The sequence below is a fragment of the Crinia signifera genome, chromosome 2 (genome assembly GCF_055691185.1).
Source record: "Crinia signifera chromosome 2, ASM5569118v1, whole genome shotgun sequence".
In the NCBI taxonomy this organism is placed as follows: Eukaryota; Metazoa; Chordata; class Amphibia; order Anura; family Myobatrachidae; genus Crinia; species Crinia signifera.
Window position 1 is genome coordinate 83,930,256 of NC_139218.1, and position 12,389 is coordinate 83,942,644.

Here is a 12,389-nt window from a genome sequence, read left to right on the forward strand (position 1 = left end):
TGTTGCAATGTTTTGAGGGGTTAGCTACAAAATTTAAGTATCAACAGAGTGTATGAGGGATGGACTGCAACAGATATCTCTGATTACTATGTCAATCCCTCCATTCCCTGCATTCCCCATAGGATTCTATGGGTGTTGCGACGCTGCCAGATTGGCCAATATCTTTTATGCAAAGAATTCCTGATATTGGCCCTCTGCAGCTACCCCATATTCAGATTGTGGTAGAATATTGTAGCACCTATGGGCTAGAGATCGGGACTGTAGATCTGCCATCAGGAATGTGCCACTACAGATTATTAATATTAATATTATAGATAATTTCATCATTGTTCACACATGCAGTTCGAGGGTACTCCATCAGCGAAATGGTTAGAGTCCACACGAATGCTATATATTAGATAGATTTACTGGCTGATTGGTTGGTACTTTATTTGTTTCTACTTTATCTCTCTACAAGGTTTGATACAGCTATTAGTCAATCACAAGATCCCATTCACACTTTCCTAAAAGATTTGAGTATTCGGGTACTTATTTGTATACTGATCAAAATAGGTTTCACTCAGTTGTCTGGTAAGAATTAAAGAGAAAATGCATTTATTCGGAACCTAGCCAGGAGGTTAACGCCGTCCTGCCGAGCGCACGTCCCCCCAGCCGCCCGGATCCCCTCGCTAAGCTACGAGTGGATGTGTACAGTTCCTGGGGCCCAGCCAGTGTTTCTATTTGACAGTCACACACTATCTGCACATTTTAAGAAAAGTCATTATTCAGACCCATGTCAAATAAAATCTTTCTGGGGGATCCAACAGGTCAATTCGAATTGGCGCTGTAATGACATAGAGGTACGCCTTGCTAAAACTGAAATGCAATGGATTTACAAATTAAAAACATTAGTACCAGCAGGCCTGAATGGTGACTTTGAATTAAAATGGTTCCTTTGACCTTTTTGTACTTTTGTATTTTTGTATATATTTTTGTATCTTTTTGTACGTCTTCCACTTCTGCACTTTATTGAATCATCTCTTATGGTAATATGTGTCTTTTAAAATATTTTTATAATGAATTTTTTTTTTAATAATGACTGTCTTTTTAAATCTCTGATAAGAAAAAATGCTAATTATATCACTCTTATCAAGGTTTTTATCTAATGCGCCCTTTCTATATTATATTTTGGGTATATGGACGTTATTATATGGACATTTCCTCAAAAATGGCCGTGCGTTCCAAGCACAATGAAGAGGAATAATCAGTGGAACGCAAATGAAGGAAAGACATATGAGACGCCAAATAGCGTTGGACTGGAGACTACAACATCCGCCTTTAGATATTGCGATAGATAGACTGAGCGGCCGGAAACAGCGGCTGTCCGGCATCACTATCTGATTGGAAATGGGACATTTAAGAGCCGCCCTGTCCAATGATGACACTACGCTTCTGAGGAAGGGCTCTGGTAGCCCGAAAGCACGCTTAAGCTTTCTGTCATCACCGAACGGACCGGACTAGGTACAATGCAGTGGGGACCGAACAGGAGATCTTTTCCCTTCCATGTGCTGGACCAGCCGGTTCTGGGGACTCATACCCCTAACGGGTGATATGTTTTTTTATTCTATTTTAAATTCCCTACAGGTTCAAGTAAAAGTAGAGGAAGATTATAAAGGACCTGAGACATGCGCATTCCATATCGCTCTATGTGAGTGTACTGTATAAATGAAACAGCTTGGAGTGACATACAATACTGTACCATGGTTTTGTTTTCTGTCTATTATTCCAGATTATTGATCTGGTTTTCTGGATATTCTCAGCCTGTTTGGTGTGTAAGTCTCTTACATTTCGCCAGTGGGTGTACCATCTTTGTATTTTTTGTTTCTATGGACATGCCCACCGTATTTGTGGGCATGCCCATGAAATGCCGATTGTCTAACACCCCTGCCGGCCAATCACTGTGTAAGTGACCCAAAGATTGAAAATTTTGCCAAAGGCACCCACACAGGGGGTCTGCACATGCATATTAACATGTGAAGACCCCCACTATCGACAGAGGGGCCTAATTCGCTGAACTATGAGCCAGTCTGAATCAGCCCCAAAGTGATTAGAGCTTTCAGTGACAAAATTTAAGCTGCAAGACATTTATGTATTATGTATAATACAGTTATGTAACTTAAAACTATATGAACCAGTGTTAAGTGCAGAAATGCACTTAATGCTGGTTAACTGGGGGGATTACGTTTAGCCTCATGTATCCCTAGCGCACCTAACGTGCTCTAGTGACACCTTGCCAAGTTACGCTCGGCGGGGCTATCCCCTGTAATCCCCCCTAGTGGTTAGCGGCCGGGGTGATGTATTAACAGCCGCCCAGGCGTTAAATTGCCCCGGCCGCTTCGCCAGCCCAGGGCTAGCATTGTCCTATCCCCCACTGCGGGGACAACGCTAGCCCTACTTCTGGCTCAGGCTGCGCTGCAGATCTCTTGGTTTTAGCGAAATCTCACGCATGCCCATTAGAGCCTGCCAGGGGGGGAAAGCGCACTACGCATGCGCAGAACGCCGGGGGGAGCCAATAAGGAGAGCCGTTAACGCTGGCTATAACGGCTCTCCTTATCGGTTTGGGGGGATCATACATCTGCCCATAACAGGTGCCCGCTTCTTCACGTTATGCTGGAGAAGCGGGACACGTTATTTAAAAAACATTATCAACAGTTTGATACATCTGCCCCAATATGCTGGTTCTAGAATAAGCCCTTCCACCTGTGTACAGGCAGTCATCTGTGCATGGAATGAGACACCCGCAATGTGGGTCTTTAGATACAACAATCGTGCTTGGTGCATCTTTAGAAGACACGCTAATTTTTTATGGCCATTTAAATCAGTAACCGAGTTGATGTTGTTATCAGAACTCATCTGGATGAGAACTTCAACTATATTAACCCCCATTTCCATGAATCTTGATTTGTTTGTTGGTAATTAGCTGTGAATAGGGTGGCCAATCCCGGGTTTGGGATCAGTGGGATCCCGGGATTTGGCCCCCAAAATGCCAAGATTTCAATCCCGGGATTGGAGTTTACAATCCAGGAATTTCGGGATTAGACTGCACATGGGCAGTCTAATGCCGGGTAGCATCTGATAAGCCGCTCAGATGATGCCTGGCTTCTCCCATACCCGGCAGTGCCGCTCTGCGCTGAGTGACAAGGTCAGAGGTCATGCTACGCAGGCCACACAGCTGCACAGCCCACCCGCCCACCTGGCTCATGACAGCGACAGACTGCCCATCCACCCACCGGCTGTATCAGCCCACCCACCAACCTTATACCCATTACACATTATGGAACACACCATTATGCCCATTTCACATGATGCCACACACCTTGCTTCCTACTACACATGATGCCACATACCATAATGCCCAATTACACATGAAGCCACAAACCATAATGTCCAACTACACACAATGCCATATTTGGCAGTTACTGTGCTGTCATCCCAACTGTATTATTTCACATTATAGATCGCAAATGCATTCCATTTACAGCACAACCCTAAACACTGTGTCTACTAGGGATGTCTATATTTTCCAGACTTGGCTTTTGCTGCGGTGACGTGGATGAAGCCGGATCCTCGTACTCCTCGCCGGAGCCAGCAGCGATGTGCCCGGTCTGCACAAAATCGGCCCACAAGGCCATCGGCCCTTCTGGCATTTGCCAGAAGAGCCAGATGGCCAGTCCAACCCTGCCAAATAGTACAGTGGTTGTTTTCAGAATGTAGCAGGATAAATACACAGATGCAGTAATAAATCCTGACCAGTAACTTGAGAGACCACCAATAAAAAATACATCAAAGGCAGGATGTAATGGCACCCGAGTTTGGCACGCAGTGGGGGATGACTGCTAAACTTGGCCATTTTTAAAGGTGCAATCACTAACAAAGCACTAACACTTGCCTTGTCCTGCTGTAACCGGAACAGTTGGGAGCTTTTCCTTAACTCAGATAACACCAGTAACCAATCATAGACCTGCAACTCCTATCAAAATCCACTCTGTTCATTCAGTGGCACAGCAGCAAGTCTCATCCCTGTGAGATATCCTGCTTTCTCTTGCAGCAAACTAGTCTGTTATACCTGGCTCCAGAGAGTAGTTCTACAGTTTTCTGATTATTACAGAATCCTGATTTGCTGTTTTCCTTCCCCATGAAGTATGCTATTTATTGCCTAGAGTCTCACTCAGCCTTCGGTTCAGCATTTCCATACAAACGTTTGCTATTATTCTCTAGTAATCTGCTGAGCATACAACATTTTTCAGTATGAGCAAGAGGCTGTGCTTCCTTCTAGTCTGATTATCCTCCTAGGTGTTCCACTAGTAAAAATAACCCATGGGGGATGCGCTTCGTCAAGAGTGTTTTGCTAGTGGAAACAAGTCTTAGTAAAAATCGCGGGTCGACTGGCCCAGCAATCCAACCCAGGTAATTTGCTGGGTTGGACCCGGGATGCTCACAGCCACAACCAGACCTTTAGTCAGCTGACAGCATCCACCAATCCTTATGAAGCTGGGGGAATAAAAGGACTCAGCTTGATTGCCAGTGATTCAATCACTGCTCTGTGTGTGAGCTTTGATCCTGTGCACCCAGATAATTTAATCAGCTTGGCTGTGCTCTGCAATCTGGCTAATACTGTGCTACCAGTTAACATGTGTTACCTGTCCTGCTGGTTTTGCTCTGCTTTCCAGCATATCCGCATGGCCGCTACTACTGGTCCTGCTCTGCGTACCAACTTATCTATATATGTCTAGTGTCCACGTGGCTCCAAAACACTGCCATCTGTTGGCAGAAAGTAAAACTACATCTACCGGCTTGCAAAGCATTTACTTTGAGCGGCTTACACTGCCATCTGTTGGCAGCAAGTGAAACTACATCTACTACCGGGTCATCTCCACATAATACGTATTCCAATATGGAGAGACAACTACACCTCAAGTTATGACAACAGACTGACCATAATAAATAATAAAACTGAAGGAAGGGAAGAGGGGAAACTTGGGTGACAGGGAGCATATTAGCAAAAAAAAAGCAAACCGGTTTTGGGTAAAATAAATTGAGATTAACCCCTTCATGTTTCCGCAATAATGACAAGCAAAATTTCGTTCCATTGTGCATGGAGCACATCTTAATGCGGAAGTGTTGCGTGAATATACCACTTGTAAGTTACTGGAACAGAATGCACATTACGTGATGTATAGATGAAAGCACCAATTCAAAAGCCTCTGCGCTCTCCATGCTTCGGGCACGGTGCCTCTCTGCGCTCAGCACACTATTCTAATCTAACTCTGGATGGTAAAGTACAGTATGAACAAGTCGGTTTTGTGTATCGTGCGGTGTCATGTTTTGGGCACACTATTATAATCTAACTCAGCGGTTCTCAAACTGTGGGTCCTGACCCCAAAGTGGGTCCCGACCTTCTCATCATGGGGTCGCGACTCCATTTTGCTGACCATCAGGCTGCATCAGTCAGTGATTCAAGGAGTCTGAAAAATCTGTTGAATTGTCGGTTATGTTAGACTCCTCCCATCATTCTGTGCCTCCACAATGCTGCCATTATTTTTATTGTCTGATGGGGTCCCAGAGCAAAATAGAAAGGACGCCTGATCTAACTATATGGATGGTAAAGTATGAACAAGTCATTTTTTGGGCACGAGGGAAGAAGTGATGGGGTCCACCCATATTTCAGTAACCAACACTGGGCTCTTATATCGGTCCTGGGAAAAAAAGAATAAGGGTCCCCCGTATTTTGGAACCAGCACTGGGCACCAACAGCCAGCAGTCTAATGCCACAGCCAATGGACACTTTTGACACATGAACCCAGGCCGAAACATTAACACCCTGGCTGTTCAGGCCAGGATGGGGTCTCTGGTGGAGTTGCCCCCCCCCCCCTCCCCAATAAAGGGTTCCACCCAGGCTTAACCAGTCCAGGACTGAAGTCCAGGGCTTGCCCCCCTAACCCTGGGCTGTGTATGGTGGGCTGATTGTGTGCATACCGCACTAGCACTTTACAACTGTATCTTTGTATACTATCTGTTTATCTGTAGGACAGTTGTGTAATAAGCATTTCACTGCATATAGTATGGTGTATTATTTTGTATGTGACTGATAAAATTGGAGAACCACAAGTCCCAGCATGCGGTGCATTAAATTGCCCGGTTGGGACTTGTAATCCAACAGCATGATCAGTATTAAATTAATTACACACTGACACCCAGAAAAGTATAGATTTATTAACCAACATGCATTGACCCATTCACACAAGCAAACATACATACTCCACATGATAAAGCGGCCAGTGATAAGCAACCTGCTAATCAGCTCCTACTTGTCATTTTTCAAAACCAGCCTGTAACAGGTCAGTTACAGTAGGAGCTGATTTTTGAAGCTTGATAGTGTACATATAGCACATAGTAGTTTAGGATGAAAGAAGACATTCCATCAAGTTTAACCTAGGTGTAGTGTTATGCTGGGTACACACCAGGACGACTAGGGCCCGATTCTGTCAATTTAGATCCAATTCCGACCGGTTGTATGCAGATTGTATGTACTATCGTGTGTTTTTGACATTTATTTGATCCGATTCCGATCCAATGCGCGTTCACGCCGCTCGTTTGGTCGCATCTTTGGTCCTACGTGCTGCAGGTAGGATCCGTCAATCCCAGGCTGACCGACCGTCAATCGTATGCAGATCGTGAGTGTTTTTTGCCGCCTCCGTCGTCCGTCCGTCGGTGCGTCCGTCGTTTGATCCAGCCTATTTGAGTGGCATTTCCTAAACACTCCCCCGGCGCCATGTTTTTCCACATAGCAAACAGCGCTGGCGCAGCAGTTGGACTCTCCTTCTTGTCTCAGCTCCCAGAACAACAACCTGGTATGTTTGCACTCCCAATGCTCTCCTATGCATGCCCACTGTTGCCACCAATGTATATAGTGTGTATAGAGCACTGGTTTGTCAACCGTGCACCCGACCATGTCACTGTTTGCTCGGGTGGGCCCCATGTGTGTGTGTATACATATAACCAATGTCCACCATTGCAGTATTCCATGCACTCCTCTCTGCTAGGCCCCATTCACCTGTGTGTGTGTGTTTGTGTATATATAGATATATATACATAAACCATTGTCCACCATTGCAGTATTCCATGCACTCCTCTCTGCTAGGCCCCATTCACCTGTGTGTGTGTGTTTGTGTATATATAGATATATATACATAAACCATTGTCCACCATTGCAGTATTCCATGCACTCCTCTCTGCTAGGCCCCATTCACCTGTGTGTGTGTGTGTTTGTGTATATATAGATATATATACATAAACCATTGTCCACCATTGCAGTATTCCATGCACTCCTCTCTGCTAGGCCCCATTCACCTGTGTGTGTGAATAGCAATATGCACAATAAAATGTATAGTGGTTTTCATAAAAGTTTATTAACATTTTAAATACTTAAAACATAAGAACTAGGTAAACTGGTAACTATAACTATAAAAATTTAAATATGAAACAAAACATGGATATAACTATAACTATAAAAATTTAAATATGAAACAAAACATGGGTATAACTATAACTATAAAAATTTAAATATGAAACAAAACATTATAACAACTAAAATGGTTTTATCTTTTTACAGTCCCAATGTCCAACGCCAAGGAACAAGAGTTTCTTGAAGGGTTTATTGAAAAATATCGTTCACACGAATGCCTGTGGCGAACAAAATCCAAAGAATATTCAAACAAAATGAAAAGAAACCAAGCCTTGGAGGACTTGGCACGCTACAGTCTTCCATTTCACCCAGAGGCCAATGTTGAATGGGTGAGGAAACGCATCCAGAATCTGCGCACGGTGTTCTTAAAGCAGTGACGTGCGGTGAGGTCATTGCCTGGGGAGGCACTGATCTCCCCGCACGGGACCCCCCCCCCCTCGCCCGCCCGCATACCATGCTATATGGTATATGCAGCGGCCGAGCACAGGCAGCAGGGCGTACATGCGCCCCCCTCCCCCGGCGGACTCACCTCTCCTCGGCGGTGACAGCGGCGCCGGACTCCTCCTGTCACAAGCTCCTGTCACGGCGCCCCCCCCTTCATAATACTTAGGGGGAAGTTGAGTATACTTACCTGACCCCTGTCTGTATTCCCTCCTTTGGGAAGGATTATGAGTCATGTCTTCCCACCACAGATCATTGCTCTGTATTATATATATGTTATATATATATATATATATATATATATATATATATATATAATACAGAGCAATGATCTGTGGTGGGAAGACGTGGCTCATAATCCTTCCCAAAGGAGGGAATACAGACAGGGGTCAGGTAAGTATACTCAACTTCCCCCTAAGCAGCCTAACCCTAACCCTCCCCCTGCAAGCTATCCCTCCCTAACTGCTAGTACTTAACCCTAATGCCCCACTGTCTAATCCCTAGCCCCCCTCTTTTAGGTTCCTAAACCTCCTCTCCCCACAGCCTAGATCCAAGATCATATTAGTTTCTAAACATTGAAAGGGTCATTGTTTTTTGCATAAATCACTTTTTAATATTATCAGGTGCACAACATAATTTATTTATACATACCCAACACACAGCATACATAGGGGCAGATGTATTAAGCCTGGCGAAGAGATAAACTGGAGATAAAGTGGAAGGAGATAACGCACCAGCCAATCAGCTTCCAACTGTCATATTTCAAACACTGCTGATTGGCTGGTGCGTTAACTCTTCCAAGTTATCTCCACTTTATCTCCACTTTATCTCTTCGCCAGGCTTAATACATCTGCCCCATATATACATATATACACACACATACACACACAAAACAAATACATACATACATACATAAGACATATACACACATACACAACACACCAGACATACACACAAGACACACAGCATGATGCATACATAACACACATCATACATACACACAATATACATACATACATACACACAGCACACATATATTGATACACACAGCATATATACACACATAGCTTACAATAAGTATACACAAACAACATAAACAAAGCACATACCAGCAGCAGATGAGGACAGGATGAGATCAGTCTGTGTAGCTGCTGCTCAGTAGCTCTCCCTGCTGTGTCACCCGGAAATGAACTCTGCAGAGAGGAGCAGTCAGCTGTTCTCTCACAGTGAGTATGTGCCGTGCAGGAGTCCCCAGCCTGTCTCAGTCTGGGGGGGGGGGGGGGGTGCCTAAGAGGCAGGGGGGCTTGGGGTGAGTACCCCCTGGGCTCCCCCTTAATTCATGTCTGAGGGCAGCCAGTCAGTGTTATAGACACTGAGATAGCGCTGGCTTTCATCTCAGCTCACCAACAGGGGAAGTCAACTAAGCTCAGCCCGGCTACTGCTGTCACTGCTCCGCATCAGGTGGTTTGCTAAAGGAAGCCACCTGACGCGGAAGCGCTGAGTGACAGCCGTACAGTCAGGCAGTAGCCGGGCTGAGCTTTTATGACTTCCACTGTGGGTAAGGTAAGCTGCAGCTGCGATGAAAGCCAGCGCTAGCTCAGTGTCTAGTATAACACTGAGTGGCTGCACTGGGTTTAAGGGACAGAATGGGGCTGTCAGGGGGCTGCAGGCATCCCCAACATTAATTAAAATCAGCTGTGTGCGCCAATGCGAGGTGCTGCCGCCCGGAGCACAAGCTCTGCCGGCTCCACCGTAGCTACGCCTCTGGTGATTGGACAGCGGATCCATCACTGGATCCGCTGACCCAATCACATCTGGGGGCGTGCATTCATACTGGTGCCCCTGTCATTGCGGCACCAGTATGAGTGCCGCCACCCCATTCATTTTCAATGGGCTTTTACAGCCCATTGCTGCACCCTGCCCCCTGCCCTCCCCTACCCGCCCCCCGCTGCCCGGTGTTTTAATGTTAACAGCGGGAGGCACCTCTCCCGCTGCCTCCCACCCTCACATGCAGCAGTGTAAGATGGTAGGAGGCAGGGGGAGAGGTAGAAATGATGAAAATAATAAAAGAAGATATATAAATATCTTCTTTTTATTATTCACATCATTATGACAGGGGAGGCACTGCCTCCCCTACCTCCCCTGACTGCACGTCCCTGTCTTAAAGGAACACAAGAAGGTGGAGGCTGCAAAGAAGTCTGGTGCTGGAGTCGACGAGATGTATCAAACATCGCTCTGGTACTATGATCGGTTGACATTCACCCTCAGCCAGGAGTCGATGAGGACAGGAGTAGTCCTGATGGTAGAACATGAAAACCAAGAAGTCACGGCGCAGGAGGAGGAGGAGAATTCGCAGTCTGCATCGGTGAGTCTATTTTTTTGGCTATCTAATTGATTCCTCCTGCCAATCCACAGCCCCCTCCCCATTAAAGTAGGCCATGTACTCTTCCCTCACCTGTTTGGCTCGTGCACTCCCTGTGTAGTGTTGTGTTGGGGTTTGCAAGGAGGATATCTGCACTACCTCCTCTGGCAGTTCTTGGTCTTCTTGGAGTGCTGTGCCTGTAGCCCTTTGCTGTGTGGCTTTTCTGCGGAGCAAATTGTGCAGGACACAGCACGCCGTGACAACCCAGTCAATTTTGTCCACCCTCAGGTTAATGGCAGTGTGGAAAATACGAAACCGGCTAGCCAGGATGCCAAAAGCATTTTCCACAACACGCCGTGCCCTGGATAGCCTGTAGTTGAAGATCCTTTTGTCATGGTTCAGGCCCCTTTGCGCATATGGTTTCATGACATGCTCGTGCAGGCCAAAAGCCTCGTCTGCCACAAAAACAAAGTTAAGCCCCTGTTTAGTTTCCTGGACAGACGGCAAGTGAAGGGTGTTCGCTATGAGCCTTTCGTAGAACTTTGTGTCCTTGAAAGTGCCACCATCCGATGCACGGCCATTCCTTCCTACATCCAGGAAGATAAACTCATAGTTCGCATTAACAACAGCCATTAGTACAATGCTAAAATAGCCCTTGTAATTAAAATAGTAGGAACCACTATTGATAGGCTGGGCTATGCGGACATGTTTGCCATCAATGGCTCCACCGCAATTTGGAAAGTTCCATCGCTGTTCAAACTCCTCTGCGATGACTTTCCATTCATTCACGCTGGTAGGGAACTGAAATTAGAAGTAAATAGAATTGATTAGTAAACATGTTCAATTTTTTTACAGCTTGGTGACTACCCACCTGCAACCCCAGACCTATCTGTCCTATCTGAGAATGCATGCACATTGAACAAAGTTCCTACTCCGGCACGCACTCCGCCACCCACCCTGGAACCCACTCCACCACTCCCCCGTGCCAAAAAAATGCGTGGCAAAGGAAAAAAAGGAGAAGCAGCAGCACATGAAGAATTTATGATGCGGGCACATCAAGTCCTGCAAAGAAACCCGGACAAACATGACAACTACTTCACTTATGTGGCAGAGTGTGTTCGCAACATGGCTCCGGACCAGCAACTTACTTTTGAAAAGCTATGCATGGAGTTGGTGTATAATGGCAGTTTAGGGTATCTCAACAGTGGCACTAAAATAGTTGGCATTGGTAGTGCACCAGACACACCACTGTCATTAGAATCACCAGTGCCTACTCCGCCTGCCACCGTAGCAGGCCAGTCGAGCACAATTCCAACACATACCCAGTCAACACCTACACAGCCTTCTCAACCCCCCCAGTACCGTCAATTCTACAGTTCTTTACTGATAGAAGATCCAGAGTGTCCTGTTTTTGAGGATCTGTCTTAAAAAATAGGCTATTTTATCATTTACCATCGACATGGTCTCAGCTGCAGGTATGTGATGGCCACTGCTCACATGGCGTATGGCGCACATCAATGGGGCCGGGACCATTGCATCTGCGCCATGCGCCATGTGGGCCGCAGCCTTTACATATCTGCAGCAGACATCCTCTGCCACACAAGGGCCACAGTGTGTTTTTTTGGTTATTTATATGCTGCTACCTGTACCTGCATTACCAGAGGGAGAACAGGATTCTCCTCAATCTGGATAGCAAACTCCATTTATTGCCCTTTTGTCTTTGCCAATAGTATGGGGTACTGTGCGGCAGACATGGTCTTAGCTGCAGGTATGTGATGGCCACTGCTCACATGTCGTATGGCGCACATCAATGGGGCCGGGGCCATTGCATCTGCGCCATGCGCCATGTGGGCCACAGCCTTTACTTATCGGCGGCAGACATCCTCTGCCACACAGTAGCCCGTACTTATTGGGAAAGTTTAAACTGGGTCATACATACTTAAATCTTTATATATAGTGTGTGTTTTTGTACAATATCTTTTATATATGGTATTATAATATATTTGTGTTGACACAATCTATTTACTATTTTACATGTTTTACCTATGAAAGGCCTAAAAAACCTGTTTCTGTCCTAGGCCT

At 45.8% G+C, this 12,389-nt stretch overlaps 1 protein-coding gene across 1 annotated transcript; it reads left to right on the forward strand.

Annotated features, from left to right (window-relative positions):
- The first annotated feature begins 10,132 nt into the window (after positions 1 to 10,132).
- On the forward strand, positions 10,133 to 12,078 carry LOC146058776 (uncharacterized). Its single transcript, XM_083171005.1, has 2 exons — positions 10,133 to 10,310; positions 11,163 to 12,078. The coding sequence occupies exons 1-2, from the start codon at positions 10,164 to 10,166 to the stop codon at positions 11,733 to 11,735; spliced, it is 720 nt and encodes a 239-aa protein (XP_083027131.1). The 5' UTR covers positions 10,133 to 10,163; the 3' UTR covers positions 11,736 to 12,078.
- Positions 12,079 to 12,389: the final 311 nt, after the last annotated feature.